General features: G+C 37.6%; 1 protein-coding gene across 1 annotated transcript in view; it reads left to right on the plus strand.

Moving 5' to 3' along the window:
* JAZF1 (JAZF zinc finger 1) overlaps positions 1 to 14,789 on the plus strand; it is a 191,842-nt gene that overhangs the window by 95,617 nt on the left and 81,436 nt on the right. The window contains exon 2 of the mRNA XM_032699187.1: positions 8,229 to 8,301. Within this exon, the coding sequence (XP_032555078.1) occupies positions 8,229 to 8,301 (73 nt within the window). The remainder of the gene's footprint in view (positions 1 to 8,228; positions 8,302 to 14,789) is intronic.

Genomic DNA, 14,789 nt, shown 5'->3' on the forward strand with positions numbered 1-14,789 from the left:
GCAAGTTCTGGTCAGCTAGATTGCCTCGTAGAGGAACAGAGGAACAGATCAGTTGCTTGGATCTGTCCACTACCTTGTGTTTGGTACTACCCAACTTCAGTTAATGCAAATTATTTTGGGGATGGAGGATTGGAAAATTCTCTTAATTTCTGGCAAGAGAAAACTCTTCTTAAGGCAGTGGGTTATCTGTAATAAGGATTTCAAGAGTAGCAAATAAACAGATAAAGGCATGACTAAGTTGATCAAGTGTTTGGTTTGAGCACTTCTGTCCTGTTCTTATTTATGTGTTATTTATATATAATATATGACACTGGGAAGTTATGCACACTCTCATTTTTCATTTTAATTGCCTATTTGAAGACAGCATGACAGATCCAAAGGTTGCTTTCAGCAACCGAGGAGCACTGTGATCACTTACTAGTGTGCAATAATTAACTTAATTGCAGAAATTAGAACATTTTAAAAATTGAGGATCTGTGATTGCACTCTATGCATTCTTTCTCTTTTCTGTTGTCCATATCTGAAATACATTTTTCCTACATATGATTATATCACAATTTTTTTTTAATGAAAAACACTTCAGAAAAACCTTCTTCAGAAGGTTTCAAAATCCTTGTGTTTATGTTTACTTGGTTATCGGTTTTTTAAATTAAAAATTAAAAATGTCAAAGTATCATCTCACTTGTGTTCCAAAAATCCTTTTAATATCTGTGCATTAAATTAGTGCATGTGAAGCTGTAATCAGAACCCTTTTGGGCTGGACAGTGGAAGATGAGGCACAGCCATTACTTCTAGAAGTTCACAGCCTGAATTAAATAGTACTATAAATAGTATTAAATAATAGCAGCTAGCAAGGATGAAGTAGGATTGCTCCAAAATACTATTCTACTCTTCTTTTTGCTGTAAGACCAAAGCATATATTTGGTTCTGTGTAGGTTATCTGAAATACCATATATTATTTTCTCACCCAGCAAGATACCATTTTCTCATATGAGAAAGCTCTGAGTTCTTGTCTCACAGAGTTTGTGTTATAAAATGGAGTTTCACATGTGCTAGTCTAACAGTGAATGCTTGCTATTGGTTGTGATGTTCTTGGAGGTTTTTTTGCTTTAGTTTTCAGTAGTCTGCTTTTGAACTTCTGTGACCCCCTTTTTTATATGGTTCCTCTGCAGTGATGTCCTCTCATGGCATTTTAGAGGTTCTGCAGTCATAACACTCACCGAAGCTAAAATGCTGGAATGGTGGCCCTGGGATCGTGGTGTGTTTCTGATGAAGAGGCAGTTTTTACAAATTACCATTTTCTGTGGGAACTTCCACAAGGACTGCCTCACTTCCTTGGGAGGTGCACCTACATGAAGAGACTAGTGTGTGCTAAACCAGGGTGTTAAGTCAGCAGCTGCTTTCTTTGCTTTCCAGCTGCCTGTGTGTGCATTCCCAATGAACACTTGTTGGCTTTTCTTATTGAGGCAGCCTCCATTTAAATAAACCTTCTGTTTGACATTTCCTTTTGCTAACCACTTGTCTACATGTGTAATATGTAATTGGCAGTTACTAAGATTAATGATAACTTTTTGTTCTTGCAGGCTTTAGGAGAAGTCCACGGTGGTTTAGCTTTTGGACTTCAACCTCTGATGCTTTACCTTGTTTTAGGACTACATTATTTTTTCACTGTAGTGTAGCAATTGCAATCAGTCAGTTGCTGCATGGGAAGTCCACAGGCCTGGTTTGAGCAGCAGCAGTGCCAGTACAGCACTGTCAGCCTGAGAGTCTCCCAGCGGGCCAAACTTTTGCAGTTTCATGACCTCCTTGTAATACTTACATGACCTATGTCTTTAAGGGTTTCTTTCTTTGTGGCTTCATGCACTTACACACAATTTGATGGGGGAAATAAACTGTTTGCAGCTAACTAACAAATTTTTGCAACTCTGAGATAGACCAAACAGGCAGAATTCTATACTAAAAAATTCTCTGAAGCCTCTAGTGGTCACTGAAATTGTGAAAGTTGAAATGTAGTGTTTTCTTGTTTGTACTTGCTGAATGTAGCTGAATGTAGCTTTTTTAGTTACCTGTTTAGTGGAAGCTTAATCTGGAAATGTGAAAGAGTTTGATGTCTGATCTGTTCCACACAATTTTGATAAGTCCATCTCTGTGGCATTTAACACCTTGATCTTGGAAAGAATCAACTTGTACTTAAATGTTAAAGGTGTTCTTGAAGTCAGGTAGGTTACAAATTCACACAGAATCATGATATTTATTCTCCAGTGTTCTGTCTTTGAAGTATAGAGCATCATCTCTTTTTTGGGGATGAGGGAAATTTTTTTTTTATTAAAGATCTAAATAGGCTACTGTATTAATATCTATAAAATCACAATTGTCTGTGATTATTTTTTTTTTTTAATTCATAAGAAAACCTGAATAATGCTGCTTTTGGAATTGAGACTGTGAAATTCATAGTGGCTTCCTTGTAATGGAGGTTTCAGATGGGGAGCGGTTTCCAGTAACATTGAATTTATCTGTTTCTGGCTTTTTAAGCTACATCCACATAAGAACAATTGTGGACTTTTGAGGAAGCCAACAGAAATATTTGCCTTGGCATCATTAGTGAAGCAAGCTAGTTTCAAGGGAAGTGTGGGTTTTAATTAACTAGCTGAGCTGACTTATATCAGCCAGTTTCAAGGCCAAGTGAAATATAAGACAGGCACTCTGTGAACCTGCTGGTGGGCAAGCAGAATGTGTGTATGGATGTTCTGGCAAAGTCAGTTGTGAGACTATGGGACCTCTGTGTTGGCAGTTTACCCCAGTGTGATCTTGCACAAAAAGGTGAGATTATCATAAACATCTCCAAGTGACTTGGGAGAGAGGTCATGTTGTAAGTCCTTGGTCCTTGCAAATATGAGTTTTAGCACTTTTAAAATTCTTTGCAGGGCTGTTATTTTCATAATATTTGAGGCATTTCATTACTCTTTTTGAAATTAAACAGCAATGGAAGTAACACCCTTGGGTTGGCAAGGGGAGTTTTGCCTTTTTGCTTTTGTTACAACTATTTGGCTTAAGTTTGCAACAGCTGATGAGTCATGAGGAGGTGTTTTTGAAACCTAAGTCTTTTTAAGATATGGACATCTCTAAACCCTTCCTCCCAAAAAGTAGTATCCGCAATGTCAGTGAAATCTGTTGGAGAATTACAGCTACCAAAAAATTTTGACAATCCAGTCACTGCATTTGTGACTGAACACGGATTCATATGTTCTTCTTTAGGCACCTTGACTCTTGTCAATCTTGACTTCAGCCTCTGCCTGTTAAGGGGTGATAGAGTGGGGTAAAAGCAGGACTAGCCACTTCAAGATGTCGAAGAGCAGTATAATTTTTACCTCCTTCAGGTCATTATTTTTTTCTTCTGACACTCTCTTTACTACTTTTCTAGTGGTAGTGACCTTTCCTAATCTCTGTAAGAAGAAAGCTCGAGGTTGTAAAATAATGCCACTGAAATTTGCTAGCACTTTGTAAGGTGAAAAGTGATTTTGCTAAGTGATTTAAAACCACTTTTTATGAAAGTGAAGTTGCTTATGATAACTTTTGTATCTGGTAGGGTAAAAACTTGTTGCTCCATTATACCCAATGAAGATGTGGCATGTATTTTTGTGCAGAAATATTTATGTAGAACAGAGTTATGTAATTGAAGACTGTACCTACACAGGTTGTGTATGCCTTTTTTATTATTTGCTCTCTTTAAAATACTTCACCCAGTTAGGATTTTGCAGTGCTTTCAAGCTACAAGTTATTTCTGTGTAATGAGGTGATTTAGTAATCGTAGAACATGCTCCACAGAAAATGCCTGGCTTTGTGTGAACAGTTCAAAGACGGTACAGTGCAAGTTATGATCTCTCAGCCTTAATTATACACTCATACTACTTGTCTGGTTGTGCAGTATGAAACAGGTTGTGAATGTGAGAAATTGGAGGGGTCTAATCCTATAGATGATTAGTTGAGTAACTCTCTCTCTCTCATGAATCTTAGCACCAACACTTTAGTCGTTTAATAGTGAGGTGGTGGGACCCAGAACAAAACCCTGTGGCAGTTCATATGAGATCAAAATTTTATTTTAATAATATTTCATTAAAGATAAAGAGAAAAAAAGGAGGGTTTCCAAAATCTAACACCATAGTAAATTAAGAGGACATAGCTAAAAAAAACCCCACAGCATTACAGAAAGTAATTCTTCCCGCTGTGGAACAAAATCAATGGAACATAATGCTTACAAAAAGAGACTAATAATGAAGGCAGGTAATGTACAACGGGTGGCACTTTGTTTTACCAGATTTAAAGTATTACTGCAAAACCAGTGAAGCAGTAAGTCTTTGATATCCCATGTTAATTCAAGAAGCAAGGGTAACTAGTTAAAGTTGTGTTAATCAACAAGTCCCTTAAAGATCTGTAGTAGTTATTTTATGTGTGGTAGATATTTTTCTTATAAGAAAGGAAACTCAGATCAGCCCTAGGGTCTACTGCTTAAATACTTTCAAGAAAAGGTTTATCATCTGTGAGTGTTTAATCCATTATAGGTGTCTGTTTGGAAACTATTTAAGCTATTTGGGGCTGACTTTGACCAGTCTATGTGAGTTTGAAGAAACATTGACTAAACATTTAACATTTTACAGGACCATTTTGTGAGATTGACAGCAGATTTTTGTCTCCCATGCTCCTTGTTCTGGAGTCAGATAGTTGAGAGAGTTGGCTGATGGATAACATCCTGTGAGTGGGGTAACACATGTTCGAAGACATGCTTTGGGCAGCATGGATGGTGTTAGAAAACATTGCTAGTGTCTATATAAATGTGCTTAGGCATGAGAGAAGCAGAGTGCTGGAAGTCCAGGTTTGAAGGTTCAGCATTAGGGAATACTGCTACTTAATCTCACTGTAGCAGTGTTTGCTATCTTAAAAAAGAAAGAAAGAAAACAATGCTAACAAAATGCTAATTACTGGGTTGTTTTGTTGTGTTTTGGGTTTTTTTTTAATCAAACCTGGCATGGCTGTGGACTTTTTGTAGTTGTTAACAACGTCTATTCACTCTGTGCTCAACAGTGTGCTGACTGACATCAAGAATGTAAGCAGAGACTGCCTAAATTGGAAGTAAGATACAACAAAGGGGGTAGGGAGGCAGGTGGAGTCAGAGGCTGAAGGGAAGAGGGCAGTTCAGGGAATGAATTACATCTGTGTTCAATCCTATGGTACGAGACTGAACATGTGGTTATAGACATCTCCATGTGATTTTTAACTTGTTCTTATACCGGGAGAGGAGAGCTGATAGTGAGAGCAGAAGAGACCGACAGAGGGCAGGATGTGTAGAAAAAACTGGGGTTAGGAAGGGGCAGGAGAGAGGAAAGGCATGGACTGAGGCTAGGCAGAGGAAGAGGGAATGGAGGCAGGAAGGAATGGACTGGTGGCATTTTTAGACAGTGAGAAAAAAACTGGCAGTGATGAGCCAAGTGTGCATGTGCCCTGGATAGCAAGACTGTGCAGGTTTTAGGTGGATGCAGTGGAGCTGCCAGTGTGGCCTTTGTGTCTCTCCACCTGGGTAAGGGCTGTGCCAGGGGCCCATGGCTGCTGTCAGCTGTGACACAACTGGCCTGGTTTCTGCTCTTCTCTGAGGACCATGTGGTGGCCCTGACACAAGTTACTATGCTTTTTTTATATATATTATAGTTGAGGAAGAGAAATAATATCCAGCAATGTTATGTGTAGTTCCTGCTACAGTACAGAAGTGAATGTAGTGTTCTCATGACTGACAACCCAGCAGCTGGTTACAAGAGAAATAAAAACATGTCAAGCATTTTGAGTGCTGAATTCATACAAGATTTTTTTACCACATCCTGGATTATTTTGTGGAATTGGGATATACAACAAAATTGACTTGAATTACATGTGAAGTCTGATACATGTCAGGAGGAGGGATAGAGAGATCGAATGGAGACTGTGCAGTGTATTTCTCATGTGTCAGGCAGCACCTACTATGAGACAGGAGTCTGCTTTCTCCGGGTGCCAGCAGGCAAATTTCTCTGTGCTTTGATAACACACTCCTACAAAAGTTATGGGGCTTTTGGATTTTGTCTTTGCATTTTCATGCTCAGCTGGTATTACGGTGAGCAGCGGAAGGGTGGTTGGCTCTCCATTAGAGCTTTTCCTGGTCCTCTCCCACAGATAATGTGCAGCACTCTGATGTAAACCAGCTCCAACTTTGTCTCCTTCAGTCACAGAAACTGTTGTTTATAGGTGGAGGTTAATCCCATTTAAGAACTGGATTAGCAAAGACGTAGTCATTTAGCCACAGATGCCTAAACTTAGGTTGAGGCAGTTCTCAGATAGTCCTGGCTGGGATTAACGCTCTGCAGACATTCTGGATCAAGACAGTTTCACGGCAGGCCATGCACCACCAAGGTGTAAATCTAAGAGAGCTCACCATGACAGCAGTTGTGTTCTTGGCCTGCTAGCTGATGGTGGGTTTTAAAGCAAGTAAAAGATCTTTGTGTGTTGTGTGAACCTAACTTCCTCAGAGAAGTGAATTATAAAGATAGCATGGAAGACAACTGATGCTTTAGTGTCTATGGAGCATGGTGTGTTGGCAATTACTGAAGAATTTTGCCAGGCACCAGCAAGATCTGCTCCTCTTAAGGATAACAGACTTGGGGTTACTGGTTGGATTGGCACTTGTGCTTTTATCTCTCTTCTCTGAACTTTCTTAGAGTTATTTATCTCCTCAAGGACATATTGATAAAGGCACGTTAGCAAATCCTGCAGCCTGAGCTGTGCGGGAGCAAATGTATGAAAAATTACTAGGATCAGTCTGAGCTTTGAGAGATGGACAGGGGATTCTCTTCTCCCTGAATAAAGGCATTATCTGCTTCAGCAGTGGTGTGACAAATGCACCAGCCCTCAAGCACAGTCCACATTCAGTTCAGTTAAAAATCTTCCTTTAAGGCAGGGCACCAGAGGCAGATTTCAAAATAACTGTATCTTGTTTAAAAACCCACAAAACCCACTAAAAGCAACTGATCAGGTCAAACTAATGTGGCTATCAAGATAATGAGTTTTTGAACATTAACAGTGCTTAAAATTGTAGGAGGAAGCAAGAACAATCCAAAATACAGGTTTTGCTTGGAGTTCCTCTCCTCACCCTGCTTCCCACCACCCCACCCCCCTCAAAAAACACAAAGTAGATACTTCTCAGAAATAAAAGATGGATAGCAGAAGTGCTGCTGTGGGGAGCCATTTAGTAAGGGTAGTTTTTATTCTTGAGAGTTAAAATGCAGAAGTTGCACCCAGAATTGCTTTTGAAGTAACACATAAAACGTTTTGTTAATGACTATGCAGTAATCTGCACAGGCATGATGCGCACTTTCCATTGGGAACTTTTGAAGACTGTTTATGCTGAACTCCTAAAGGTGCCTATCTGCTATGTAGGGCAAGGCTGTATTTGAAACGTCAATATAATCCTGGTTTTTGGTATAAAAAAAATGCCTAAACTGTGGACATGCTCCCTTGGCTTTGGTTTCAGAAATTTAAACCAAGACTCCTTCTTTGTTAGAGAAAAGCCCAGCTTAACTGCAAAGAACAATGAAAACAGTGATTGAAACCATATTTTTTCATTTGAGTGAGAAAGTTAGCACTCGAGGGAATTTGCATGTGTTTGCTTTGGGGCTTTTGGTGGGCAGTGTTCTGCTTGGCAGGCATTTTGCTTCAAGTGCATTTTTTGTATGACTTTTCTGATTGAGAGCTTCAGAAAATAAACTGTAGAGAAGGGAGAAAGCAAAACTCAGAGAAAAATATCAAGGCCCAGCAGAAGAGATCTAATTGCTTTTGAAACATCTCAAAATGTGTCAACCATATTTAGAAACAGCTACATTAAAAAAGAAGCAAGCTTGATCCTTTTAACACTATAAATCATGGAAAGCAGTGAAAACTAATATTTATGAGGGGAGTTGTGAAAGCTGTGTGACAGTTGGAAATTACATCACTGTTGATGTTTCAAATTCTTGTGTAAAGTAATGCAATGCTGTGTTTATGAATGAATGAGCAAATGATTGAGCTGTGCTAAGGGTAGTCTATATGGATAAACTGGATTGAGCTATTTTATATCTCTTGTCTTTGCTTATGTTACTTTGCAGGATACAGTCCCATATGCTTCAATGTAAATACAGAAAGCTCAGTTCAGTGTATGTATTTTTTTATTCCAGATACAGACCCACGTGTATTAGAGAAACAAGAGCTTCAGCAGCCAACCTATGTTGCTCTAAGTTACATTAACAGGTAAGTGTGGTTATTTTTCAGGTATAACTGAGCTCAGCTTGCACAATATGTGTATATATGTTATGCCAAAATGGCATACTTATGGATGCACTCTATTTTGTTTCATGTTATATGACACTATTATAACACCTGTTTTGGAAAAACGGTTGAATTAAAATTTAACTAAATTTTTAATCACTTTTGCATAGGGCACAAGCAGCCCTTCAGCTGACCAGCTCAAATACTTAGAGGATGTGGTTTTAACTTGTTATGTTTTAGCTAAATCTCGTGCAAAACAAGAAAATTGGTCTTGGCTTAGTTTTTTATTTTATTGTACTTCACACAAGTGAGTAGAGAAAGATTATTTTTTTTCAATCAAAAGTGAAATCTACCTATTTTTCACAGTACTTCAGAAATTTTTCAGCCATAGTATATATATCTTTAAAAATCTTGTTCACCAGCCCTGTATAACCTAAAACTTGAAAGCAATTAAGAAATTCAACCATTTTTTAAAGCATTTATCTTAGTAACAGAGCCTCGGTTTTTCAGTTATTGACTGATGGCAGTACTGAAACCTCCAGAGTACTCCAGCACAGAGGAATAGAAGGGCTTCTTCCATCTCAACCTGTATTGTGGTAAAGAGCAGCCTAAGAAGCTGCTCCTTATTTTCCTACTCACCTAAGTGCTTCGAAGAATTTATGGAGGTAGCTCAGATTACTTTCTCTCTGGGAGGAGAGGGACCCATGGAGCATACTGCTTGGAAGGGAAAGACGGCCAGGTTTTTTGCAGTTGCAAGTGCCCTTTTTCAGTATGTTTGCCAAGCTGTCTTCAATCCTAAATGAACACTGTACAAGAAGTATAATTCCTCATTTAAAACCTTTTTTCCTGTTCTAGGTAAATCAACATGCTGCTATTCTGGGATTATTTTGCCTTCTTTTATGTCATACTGGTTTTTTTTTATCAGGTGTACTGTGATTGAAAGTTCCAGTTTTGGTTGAAAGTTGTATTTTGGAAATGCATTTCTCAGAAAATACTCTGTATGGGATTATTGGGTTCTATACATGGAACAGCAGTTTTCTTTTATCTTTGCTCTCTAGAGAATGAGATACAAACTCATAAGCCTGGAATATTAACCCAAAATTTAGTTCAGGATAGACTGAGTTGATTCAAACTCTCATGGGTCATACAAAATGCAAAATTTTTCTTTCTAATTCTTTATGTTAAAAACAGGGAAAAAAACACAAACCCAAAAACCAACATACTTTTAAAAAACACCAAATCGACAGTTTGACTTTTTATAACATTTGCTGTAGAGAAAGAATATTGATGGTTGTGGGGGGGAATCATACTTCGAGGTATGAAAGTAAGAAGTGGTGTTCACTGGGTGAAATGACAAAATTTTCTCCACTACATGAGACTCTGATGATTAAGAATAACCAGTGTTGACATTATTTCCTACTTGTTCTTCCTGGAGACAGTCCAACCCTTTAAAGCCTATTATGAAATTAACCGTGACCATTTTTAGCACTTAATTCTGTTGATCTCATTTAACCTACAAAACTTTTTTTTTCCAGTATGTAGGCTTGGTATGCTGTCGTGCATGTTGGTATGTCTTCCTCTTTCCATCATGTACTAGGGCATATTCTCTTTTTGCTTCTCTGGTTATTTTACTTTATGTGAGGGAGGGGAAAGTTTGGGTTTTTTTAAATCAGAGGAAAGCTGTTTTAAGACCACTGACTTGACCATGGGACTTGACATGTTTTAAGACAATAGGACTTGACTGTCCAGTTTAAAATCAGAATACTTTTAAAGTAGTTTGAAAGTGATACCTCATCTAGATTTCATTATTTTACTAACCTTTAAACCGAGTTCTGTGTGACTTAGTTTTAGTTACTACATATTTTATCCAAACTTTCTTACTCTGTCAATTCTGAAAAATAATGCTGAAGAACTGAGTTGTGTTGTTTGTATAGTAAAACCCAATCTGAATTGACTCTTAAACCAGCTGCTATTTAATTGCTCTTTTAATTGTATTTTAATTTTTTCCAAAGTGCTTGATATCTTTTATCGAACCACCTGCTCTATGCAACTCAAGCTCTTGAGGGAGCAGCAATATCCATTACACTACGAGACATGCCTTTCTATTTCTCTCTACATATGCCAGAGCTGAGTTCTGCTTTGTTGTCCCAGGCTATGAACTCAGATTTTGTAGCTTAATACATGTCATAAACATGTTACATACTGTTAGATATCAAACACCAGATACTGCTGCACTTTTTTTTTAACCCGTGCTTTTATGGCTTCCAAGTGGAACTGAACTTAGCTCAGTTCCTGCTGTGAGTTACAGACCTTAAAACGATCTTCCTCTGTCGGTTTGTATATTCAGTATGTTCTCTGTGGGCCATACGGTCTCATGGAGCCTGGGAAAATAGGGACTTCTGATTCTCAGGGACTTTCAAAATTGTGTGATAAGATGTACACTAAATATATGTTGTGGTAGAAAGATTAAATGGGTGTGCTTTATGCTCTGCCCATTGCCCTGTTGTATGGTGGCTATTATAAGCTAAAACAAAACATATATCTGGGTTGCCTGGCTTGATAGCTGGGAGGATAAAGTCTCAGTAAAACAGATAGTAGAGAAGGAAGGGTACAGGCGTCTGTTTACAACTTGAAACATATTCTTGTTTCTATTTCCCTTTTACCCTGGTTATTTTCTCAGGCATATTATTGTGCCAATATTGTATGTGCTCTGAAGTTCTGAAATGCCCTTTGGATTGTGAATGTCTGAATCTATAAGGCTCCATCTCTTTCTCTGCTGGAGATTTACTGCCATTACAGCTTTCAGTAACTACACACAGATGCAGCTTCCATAGTGTGTGATCCTCATGTAGACAGATAACATTCCTTTTAAAACTGGTGGACGAAATATAAATTATAGGTCATAATGGTTTGTTACCACTACATCAAACACTTGGATCAGACACTGACTGAATTGCCACAAATCCCTTTCTCAGACAAAGTTTAGTGTAGCCTTAATGCAGTCCCCAGTATTGATGACTGTTCCCTGCTTACTTTTGGTTTGGTTTCTTAGAAGTCAGAATTGGAATCAATAAAAGACACACTACAGCCAAAGCAGATGCAGTTAATCTGTTTCCGTCCCATAAATATAGGAGAGGTTTGTCTGCAAGGAGTTCACTGGTGCTACTACAAGAATGGGACACTGGCTGTGATCTGTCAGGAGTAGTTGCCAACATCCTCCAGTAGTTTCCAGAGGTATTTCCTTTGTAGATGGGTCAAGATGCCTTTATATTTTGTCTTGCATTGAAATACAGTGGTTAGTTGCAATGATTAATATTGCTTATGCTGCTACTTAGATGCAGTATATATAGCTTTAAGTTAATGAACATGGCTATGAATTTTGCTTGGTGTTTATTGGAACCTGCATAGTGTTGTTTGTGCCTCTAAGTGTGTTAGTTGGTCTTTGGAGGTAATGGCTCTCAAAGTTGCTTTGAGACCTGCTGTTGCAGCATATACTGTCAAGGCTTTTACACTTGTGCAGTCTAATGGAGAGAGACTTCTCAGTATTCTCATATTTGCAAGTTTGTTTAATATACATACTGCTGGTTACCTGTTAATGATGAAAGCAGCTGTTGTGGGAGTGTTTGGGTTTTTTTTAAAAAGGCAAAACATTATTAGCACAAGTGAGAAGACAACAGAGGCATACAAATAATTCCTTTGTCTGAAAAGGTAATGTTAAAAAAATGTTCAAAATAAAGAACATTTTATTCCAAAACTTAGTGAATGAAAAATTCTTTACAATTAAGTTTGTAATGGATGTATTTCAACTTTGAAATTGTAACTACTAGAAATAGAAAGAAAACATAATTTATTGGAGTAAATTCCTTTCACCTTGGAAAAGGAAGGTGGGAAGTGCCATAGTAATTTCTATTATTGGAAGCGTGTACCATAAAAAGAGCAATTAATTGTGTATTTAATACAGTTTCTATGAAATACATTTTTCTTAGATACAGTAATTGCTTTGCTTAAAAAATTTTCATCCTGTTGGGGAAAAAAAGGAAAGTAGAATGCACTTAAAACTGAAACTAAGCAAGTCTTAATTATATACTGTTTCTACTGCAAATCACATAATGGCTATATTAGAGAAGTGTTGAAAACAAAGACTTGTAATCTTAAAACGTTTTTAGATCTACCAAAATACTTTTAATTACTTTTATTTACTTTTTAATTACTTCTAATTAATCCCAGGTTCTTTTAAATAGTGTTTTTCTATTCATAATTGAGGTCATAGAGGAAAGGTTATATAATAAAATATGTTTTAAGCATCGATCCTGCAAGCAGTTGCAGAACACTGGTATGAGCGTTTTAGGTGTTACCTGTGGGCAATTTGTTGAATAAGGCTGTTGAACGTCTATAAAGTTTATTCTCCTGCACAACTGGGAGCACAAATGAAGCCTGTGATCAAAACTGGATGACATTCTTGGGTGAATAGCCCAAGATTATCCCTGCACATCTCTGAACCAGTCCTAACATTTTTACTTCTCCCTCCAGATTTTATTTTTAACTGGCAAGATTTTGCCTCACTGTTACCATTATAAATCCTCTAGGCTTCAGGCTTCTGCCCCCACTTCTCTTTCATTTCAACAGTCATTGACTACTCAGGAACAGATTTTCATACTCTGCTTCCTTTTTCAATACCACTAGAAGTAAAATAATAATTTCTGTGAGAATATGCATTTGTGAAAGAAATTCATTGCATGTAAAGTTCTAACCACTGCAAACTGTCCCTGTGTCTTGTCCGGCTCACTAATTCTGGTTCTACTGCTATTACCTGTTTTTTCCACAAGTAAGATCAACAACCAAGACCATAGGATTTAATGCCCATTTGAAAGTTATTTTGAAAAAGTATCAAATCTTTAGGTAATTATATGTTTAGTATTCACTATGTTAGTAAAGGAGTAACAAGAAGAATTATTTGGATTTGGAAGTAATGCCCTTTGACTACATCTGTGTGGTTTCTTAGCAGAGCGTCCAAGCCACATGATACTGCTCCATTATTTCTTTGACCTTAACTTTTTAAGGTACTGTGTTCAGTGCTGAATCAAAATTTGAAGTGGTTCTTACTCCCTTCTATACAGGAGTTTCACTCTTACCATTGACCACTTCTGTTCATATTTGTTCTTTATAACTAGAATTATGCTGTGTGTTTATTTGGTATTCTCTGACAGTTGGTTCTGTGTATGCATTTAGTTGTAGCAGTTAAATATGCTTTCAGTGAGTATAATGATTTATGCTTAAGTTACCTAGCAGCATTCACAGCTTTTGCAACACATTGTACTTTTCCTGTGGTTCTGCTCCAGCAGATTTTCCTGGGGTTACCTATCAGCAGTTAAACAAGAAGCTAATGAAAGACTGAGCCTCTCAGAGGTCATACCCAATAACTGAATGTGCCATCAAAATGCTCTGTAGAACATTTTCTCAGCAGCAGTGCAAATCCTGTGCAAAGCATGTGCGTTAAGTTGCTTGAATAATGTGTGGAAGACCAGGATTCAGTTTTCTCCTCTCTGATTCTTTAGGAGTGTTTTAATCATAAGACTGTTGGTTGGCTTGGACATAGTTTCTCGTCTTGACATTTCTCCTCCTTGCCTCTTGATGTCTTCATACTGTCATTGTAAGGCTGTTGGGGCACAGTTTGGAACCAAAGTCATGAAACTGGAGAGAATTACGTTTATTTTGCCTTGCTTGCTTTCATAATAAATGCTTTTGCAGAAGGCATACGCAAAATGAACCAATTCTGACACAGTGAGCAACTTCCTCTAAAACAAGTGTTCAGTGCATCATTCACCTGATAAGCAGTAAATCAGACTTCAAGTCTTTGTAATTAATTCAGGCCTGAGATTTCAACTTTAAGTTGTATCATTGGTGGTACATAATAGATTGAGACATGCTGCAAATAAATATATAAACCCCCTTAAAATGTATTTTTATTCTCAAAATATATCATGATTCAGAAATAGAAGGATAGAGAAAAGGAAGATTTTTCCATTTCAGGAATTCTACTATAGATCAGTTTTTCTGCACAGGAACATCTGAGCCAGTGAATTTGATAAACTGTTGTTGTGCCACCTGTTTGGACTTGCTGCATTTTATAGTGCCTAGTAACACAGTTCTTGCCCTTTGTCTTAAAATTTAACTTTTCCTTCCTGTAACATGATACTGTCTTATATGAATTGAATATCACAGCTTTGTAAAAATGTAGTGATTCTCTTAGATTGTTGGTTCTCATGACATTGAAGGTGCATGCCGATGTTGGATTGAATGCATGTGACAGGATACAGAAAGAAAGGGGTCAAAGTAACGTCAATTACCAGATAATATTTTTCTGTCTAAACTTATTTTTGAGTTTACAGTGACCAAGTAGATCATGTGTTTTTATTCATGTAGCCATATCTTTATGCTCTGCTACTTGACTTGTTCCGGAGATGGAACAA

The sequence above is a fragment of the Chiroxiphia lanceolata genome, chromosome 1, assembly GCF_009829145.1.
Source record: "Chiroxiphia lanceolata isolate bChiLan1 chromosome 1, bChiLan1.pri, whole genome shotgun sequence".
In the NCBI taxonomy this organism is placed as follows: domain Eukaryota; kingdom Metazoa; phylum Chordata; class Aves; order Passeriformes; family Pipridae; genus Chiroxiphia; species Chiroxiphia lanceolata.